Source organism: Oncorhynchus keta, chromosome 12, assembly GCF_023373465.1.
Source record: "Oncorhynchus keta strain PuntledgeMale-10-30-2019 chromosome 12, Oket_V2, whole genome shotgun sequence".
In the NCBI taxonomy this organism is placed as follows: domain Eukaryota; kingdom Metazoa; phylum Chordata; class Actinopteri; order Salmoniformes; family Salmonidae; genus Oncorhynchus; species Oncorhynchus keta.
In genome coordinates, this window is record NC_068432.1 from 28,359,782 (window position 1) to 28,367,255 (window position 7,474).

Sequence of the window (7,474 nt, forward strand, 5' to 3'; positions counted from 1 at the left end):
GTAACAAGAGAATCAGCGAAACAGCTTACAAAATGTTTGTGATGCAGATCGGCGCAACAGTGAGTTAGATTAGTTAGGCAGTCAGATCTGACACTGACACCGGTTTATCCAGTGGGACGTTATTGAGTGACTCGCAGCTGCAGCGGCACCTGCCAACAAACCAAGTGTAGTACCGGCACATCCGGTGTAAGTGTAGTACGGGCGCTATTGGGTGACTGTCAAATGACCTGCCAACCAGAAGCCAGCTAGGCCATTTATTGGATTTTGAGCAGAGAAAATCCTCTCGCTTCACCTTTTCCTCTGCACCTACAGTATGAACACAGAAGCACAGACAGAGTTAATCATGCAGCTGACCGAATTTACTTCTGGGTTACCAGATCCCTTTTCTGGATCCTTGCAATGTCCCTAACCTTAACCCCAACCCTAACCCTTACCTTAAAATCTATTATTTTGAGGGTTTTCAGTAGACAGACTTTTAACTTTAGGTCTTCTTCGCATAGTCCTCATCAATCAAACGTTTGCTGCACAGCTCACAGCTGTAGTTGTATTGTGTAAGTGAAACATTGCATCCCAAGTGGAATATCCCTATTCTTTGAATGGAAGGTCCGATGCCAGTGATGCCACATTGTTTATATGAAAGCATTTAGTTATGGTCTGGCATGCTGCCCCAACAGATGACGCAATCTCAATCGCACTCCACACTGCCCTTTCACACCTGGACAAAAGGAACACCTACAGTATGTGAGAATGCTGTACATTGACTACAGCTCAGCATTCAACACCATGGTGCCCACAAAGCTCATCACTAAGCTAAGGACCCTGGGAATTAACACCTCCCTCTGCAACTGGGTCCTGGACTTCCTGACGGGCCGCCCCCAGGTGATAAGGGTAGGCAACAACATATTTGCCACGCTGATCCTCAACACTAACACACGCCCCTCAGGGTACTCCCTGACTCCCTTTCCACCTCCTGTACTCCCTTTCCACCTATGAGCAAGGGAAAGCACGACTCCAACACCTTTGCTGACGACACAACAGTGGTAGGCCTGATCACCGACAACGATGAGACAGCCTACATGGAGGAGGTCAGAGATCTGGCAGTGTGGTGCCAGAACAACAACCTCTCCTTCAATGTGAGCAGGACAAATGAGTTGATCGTGGACTATAAGAAAAGGAGGGCGGAACAGGCCCCCATTAACATTAATGGGGCTGTAGTGAAGCGGGTCGAGAATTTCAAGTTCCTCGGTGTCTACATCACCAACGATCTATCATGGTCCAAACACACCAAGACAGTTTTGAATAGGGAACGACAAGACCTTTTCCCCCCCACGAGACTGAAATGATTTGGCATGGGTTCCCAGATCCTCAAAAAGTTATACAGTTGCACCATCAACAGCATCCTGACTGGTTGCATCACCGCCTGGTATGGCAACTGCTCGGCATCTGATCGTAAGGTGCTACAGAAAGTATAGTGCTTCCTGCCATTCAGGACCTATATACTAGGCGGTGTCAGAGGAAGGCCCAAAGACCCAAGTCATCGACTGTTCTCTCTGCTACCGCACGGCAAGCGGTAGCAGAGTGCCAAGTCTAGGTCTTAACAGCTTCTACCCCCAAGCCATAAGACTGCTGAACAATTAATCAAATGGCCACCCGGAATATTTACATTGTCCCCCCCGCTACTCGCTGTTAATTATCTATGCACAGTCACTTTACTCCTACCTACATGTACAAATTACCTCAACTAACCTGTACCCCCACACATTGACTCGGTACCGGTACCCCATGTATATAGCCTCGTTATTGTTATGGAATTTTCTTGTTACTTTTGGTTAGATTTTTTGACTTTAGTTTATTTAGTAAATATTTTCTTAACTCTATTTCTTGAACTGCATTGTTGGTTAAGGGCTTGTAAGTAAGCATTTCATGATAAGGTCTACCTACACCTGCTGTATTCAGAGCATGTGACAAATACAATTTGATTTGACTGGTTTACTCTACAACTTTTACTGTTTTGGGCCTAGTTTTAAATGGCATAGCCATACATCATCACAAATAGTTTTTTGTAATTATGTTGTTGATGGAAAGGTTGAACTCTTAATAATCATGGATGTTTTCTTGGCATTTTTTTTTTGAGAACAGTGTAGTGTAGGCTACCATAGTATGTACTAAAAATAATGTGACACTTGTATGCGTATAGCATTTGCTGGAAAGTAGAGTAATAATCTTTACTAGAAAAGCTTTAATGCACACAGACAATTGAAAACGAAGTTTAAGAAAAGTGTAAAGTTATTTCTTGACATTACAAGCAATAATATGTAATTACCATTGTAAAAAAAGAAACATCAAAATACAACGCATAAAAACATTAGATAATAATAAAGAAGCCTGTGTTGTTTCGCAGCAAAAGCTAATAGTTTTATAGGCATCCAAAGCTGGATAATTATGTTAAAAATACTGAACAGGCAGCCATCTCCAGTGAACAAGGTGCTCATACCCCAATTTACTAATGTTTTTTGCCTTAAAGCGAAACTTCACCAACAAGAGCTTGTAAACAGGAAAACATTGGCATCCCTTTTAAGGAAAATAAATTAAAACTAAATTCTCAACTACCGCAGCACAAAAATGAATGCATTGCTTTGCATTTCAATCGAATTCCTGACATTTGAATTGAAACATCAAATGGTTGATTTTCCTGTTATATCTAATCTAATGTGTACCACCTCCTGGCAAATGAACCCATAAGTAAATGAAGAGTTGTAAGACTATCAAGAGCCACTGCAGGTCAATCTATTACATTTAATTTCACATTTAATTCCTAAACTGAATTATGAATTAGGCTCTTAGCTAAAGGAGTTTGTTTATAGTCCCTCACTTACAGTAGGTCATCAAGATAAACACATAACACGCAAAACCACCTCAGTGGACCCCTTTCAGGTGACCAATAATTTGTGAAGATGACTGCCACAATCCACGCCTGTGTAGTAAGTACTGAAGTAGATGCACAGTTGTGAAGATATTCCTTGTTGTCAGCTGTACGTGTCCTTGGTCAAGACATCAATGTGGCTTCTGAAATTATATGACAAACATCAAGAGACAAGATTCATCATTCTTTGATACACAATTTGATTGGATAAAGAAGGATTTGTCACATATTCAGAACATTTTTCAAGGTACTACAGACTCACCTTTTCTCTGTGACTCTTCTGGTGGATCCGCAATTCCTCTGGATTTGAAAACATATTTTGGCAAAAGGGGCAGACAGACTCTGGGATGGTTCTCCAAAAACCTTGCCCTAGGTCAGGAGAGTCACTGAGCTCCACTTTGGCCTCTTGATGACTTTCTGGAGATTTCTTTAGGTCTGCATGCCAATTATCATCACCAGCTGACTTCCTATTACTCTGATGGAGTAGCCCTGCTCCTCTGACACGCTTCATTCCAGCAACCCAAGATTTGGGATTAGAGGACTTTTGAGACAGCTGATCTGAACACACCACATTATTGCGAGCCTCTTCCACCTGTGAGCTTACTGCGGGCCTGGCTCGGGGCAGACTGCTCAAGCGCATCTGAGGCAGTTGAGGCTTATGGGATGCCTGGTTTGAGGAGTTCACAAACTGGATGGAACTGGGGTCAGGACCAGGGAAGGGGAAAGCAGTGTACTTGTCCTGCTTTTGAGCCGATGCTGAAACATCTCCCTGTCCTGTCTGATTCCCCCTCACAAAGCTGGGCTGAGAGGTGGATCCAGGTCCCCCTGTCGCCACACTCCCTGGCCTGGCCAACCCCGAGCTCCAGCTCTCCAGAGGCGGCACAGACAACTGCTGGATGCAGTGGTGCAGAGAGGGATAATCCACATACTTAAACTTGGGAACCTTCTCCTTGGAAGTGAGAGGGGCACATCCTCCAGAGGTTCTTCCCAGGGCCAGAGGGCAACCCTCCAGCCAGCTGTCCAAGGGTGGCACGGTGAGCTGCTGGATGCACTGGTGCAGCGAAGGAAAGTCCACGTACTGGAATCTGGGCACTTTGAGTGGCACGTCAGAGACGTCCTCTTTTTTAACCCTGATGGGTACGGTAGGCAGTGCCTCCTCTCTCACCCTACGGGTTTTTGTGTCCGGCTCAATTTTGACCTCTAAGGGTATGCCCATTGTTTTTGGATCACCTGCTACCCCTGTAGGGAGAATTCTCCTGTCCTCCATGGCTGGCCTCTGAAAACACATCAAACACAATTAAAGATAACCTACATTGGTAAAATCAGGCTTGAATCTTTTTAAGCATTTCCAAATATATCCAGTAACATTACTGTGGAAGGATAATGGAGGTTATTCATAAAACTTTGCTCTACTTCACTTAAATGTATCTCCAGCTTTTTTTCCTAGATATGTCAATCAAATGTATGTATACTGAACAAAAATATGAACGCAACATGTAAAGTGTTGGTCCCATGTTTCATGAGCTGAAATAAAAGATCCCAGAAATGTTCTGTATGCACAAAAAGCTTATTTCTCTAAACTTTTGTGCAGAAATTTGGTTACATCCCTGCTAGTGAGAATTTCTCCTTTGCCAAGATAATCCATCCACCTGACAGGTGTGACATATCAAGAAGCTGATTAAACAGCATGATCATTACACAGGTGCACCTTGAGCTGGGGACAATAAAAGGTCACTTAAAATGTCACTTAAAATGTGTTTTTTTTCACAAAACACAATGCCACAGATCTGTCAAGTGTTGAGGGAGTGTGCAATTGGTATGCTGACTGCAGAAATGTCCACCAGAGCTGTTGCCAGAGAATTGAATGTTAATTTTTCTACCATAAGCCACCTCCAACGTCGTTCTAGAGAATATGGCAGTACATCCAACCAGCCTCACAGCCGCAGAACATGTGTAACCACGCCAGCCCAGAACCTCCACATCCAGCTTCTTCACCTGCGGGATAGCCTGAGGCCAGCCACATGGACAGCTGATGAAACTGGCTGGGCCTGGCTCCTCAGTGGGTGGGCCTGGCTCCCAATCCATAGATTGGGGACTAATTCATTTATTTCAAATGAATCATTTCCTTATATCTGATCTCCTTATAACTGTAACTCAGTAAAATCTTTGAAATTGTTGTTTATATTTTTGTTCAGTATAAAGTGATAAGGTAAAAAACAAAACGTGCAGGACTGAGTTTGGGAAACCTTGTGCTAATAAGTAGCAGGTATTAAGTAGGCCAGGGCTCGCCAACTCTGTACCTGTAGAGCTACCGTCCTGTAGGATTTCACTCCAACCCTAATATAGCACACCTGATTCTAATAAGTAGCTGGTTGATGAGCTGAACCAGGTTAGTTGGAGTGAAAACCTACAGGAGTGTTGGTCTCCGTGAACAGGGCTGAAGCTCCCTGAAGTAGGTTGTCCTGAACTGACCACAATAATTAATAGGAAATAGTTATAGGCAGCTGTATAATACATATATATGTTGATGAGATACTGATAATAAGGGTAAAACTAGGTCCAGTTGAATATGCTGTGTGCTGCTTCTCCAACCCCATGTCAGAGATATTAATAGCATTGCAGGTATGAAGTTAAGGAGGAAAGTAGGTCAGATCACACTGCCAGGGGCCCAAAACAAAATATCTGTCACACAGCTGCTTGAGCAAAGAAAACCCGATACTTTAATACAAAACTCTTCACCCTGCTCACTTTTATAAGTATGGCTTGATTCAAGGGAAGACGGAGAAGATAAACTTGACTACTAGTAAGCATTCTGATTCACAATCCAATAGTGAATCTATTATTTTGTTTCTTTTAAATACTTAGTGTGTTAGTTGCCATCATCAGTAGAGACTGTGAAATAACAGCAATATGAGGAATCCCTTTAGAATCCAGTGTTATATAGTGATAACCTACTTCTTGTAATGTCATTTTTATTGAACCTATCATCCTGGCACAGTAAAACACAGAGCTTTGCCCTGGAACTGTGCCGAGCCGTGACGAGGGGCGGGGGAACGCCGTGTTCCATATTCAGTCGCTGTGTTACGAGGAATTGGGTCACGCACGGTGGCCTACATTTGGAGGGTTTGTTGTCTTCGTTTTTCCCTCCCCACATTTATTTGGGTTGGCCCCGCCCTCGTGCGCTCAACAACACAACAGTAACTAGGCTACAGAAATATACATAGTTGAAACAAAAAAGGACCTTTAAATTTGGAAAACTTCCATACCCATTTTAAAACATATTTACCCGAGATTCGTATTAGAGACATAATGACACGTCGCAATAACTGCAGCGGTGAACGGTTGCATTATTTCCATATGATCACACTGTTTCACACAATGTATAAATATGAATATTAGACACCGATAAAGTCCACTGGGCTATAGGCCTAAAAGCAAGTTCTAGAGAGCGACTGGCGCATATACACAGCAAAACATAGTACATTTTCAAATGAATCATTGTTCTTAATAGAAGTAGCATACAAGAAAATATGTGGCTATGACATGCACTTCTTCATCCAAGTTTTACCTTTCGTTATCGGTCTTCCTGGAAATCCGTGAAACGCGTAATGAATCTGCTTATTGGCGATGCTGTGTCCTGCATTGTGAGCAATTAAATAGTGTTACAAGATGTGAATCAACCAGTAATTGCTCAGACGTTTCGGTTTAGCAGCAAATCGAACAGAAAAAGGCCAGGCTTGATGGCTGACTCTTCGAACGTGGTTGATGACACCTGCTATTAGTTTCCGAGAAATAACAGGCTTAATCACTCGATGTCAATGACAGTAACCAGAAACAGTTGATATATTGTGTCAAATGATTTATCTCTGAAAGCCTCTATTGCTACTGCTACCTTGACTGATAAAGTCTCAAACCAATCAGAATTTTTGTACAGTCAAATCACTCCCACAGAATCCTTATCTATATAACACAATGCAGACCAATGCTCGAGCTAGTTCCAGCTGAGTAGGCGGAGCCTTCGTGCTCTGGTTCTGGTACAGTTCAGATTGAGTCCGCTCCATTAGGATGGGCAATATCACGCATCACTCGTATAATCCTACAACCCAGAATATATATTACCGCCGTTGGCAGATAACAGAAGTAGCGTTCAGTTGATGCTACATTTATCAGTAACGCTTTATGACCATACAATTTATCACCAATGTAATGACTAATGTATTACATTGATTATGACATGTATTACTAATTTCCGATAATGATATAAGTAACCATTTATTCTTTAAGAATATAAGACTAATGGTTTTTGGGCTACAACTGCCTAATTTCCCGATTATAATCCAAAGAAAATATAAAGTGATATTGTCTTTTGTTTATGTTTTTGCTTTCAGATGAGTGAATGTATAGCTTCAAAATATGTAAATATGCTCTCATGACTGTGAGTCCTTGCATCAATCGCTCTGTCTTTGAATTTGAGAAGGGATTTTCTTAAACCAGCCAGGATTTTGACATTCAGCTAAAATTATGTATGTTTCATACAGAGAATATAGAAAA

The 7,474-nt window shown here is 42.3% G+C and overlaps 1 protein-coding gene across 1 annotated transcript; it reads right to left on the minus strand.

Annotated features, from left to right (window-relative positions):
* Positions 1–2,199: 2,199 nt before the first annotated feature.
* LOC118391227 (uncharacterized) lies at positions 2,200–6,863 on the minus strand. The gene is made up of 3 exons (XM_035782395.2): positions 6,492–6,863; positions 3,186–4,199; positions 2,200–3,066 (listed from the first exon to the last, which is right to left on the minus strand). The coding sequence occupies exons 2-3, from the start codon at positions 4,188–4,190 to the stop codon at positions 3,055–3,057; spliced, it is 1,017 nt and encodes a 338-aa protein (XP_035638288.1). The 5' UTR covers positions 4,191–4,199; positions 6,492–6,863; the 3' UTR covers positions 2,200–3,054.
* Positions 6,864–7,474: the final 611 nt, after the last annotated feature.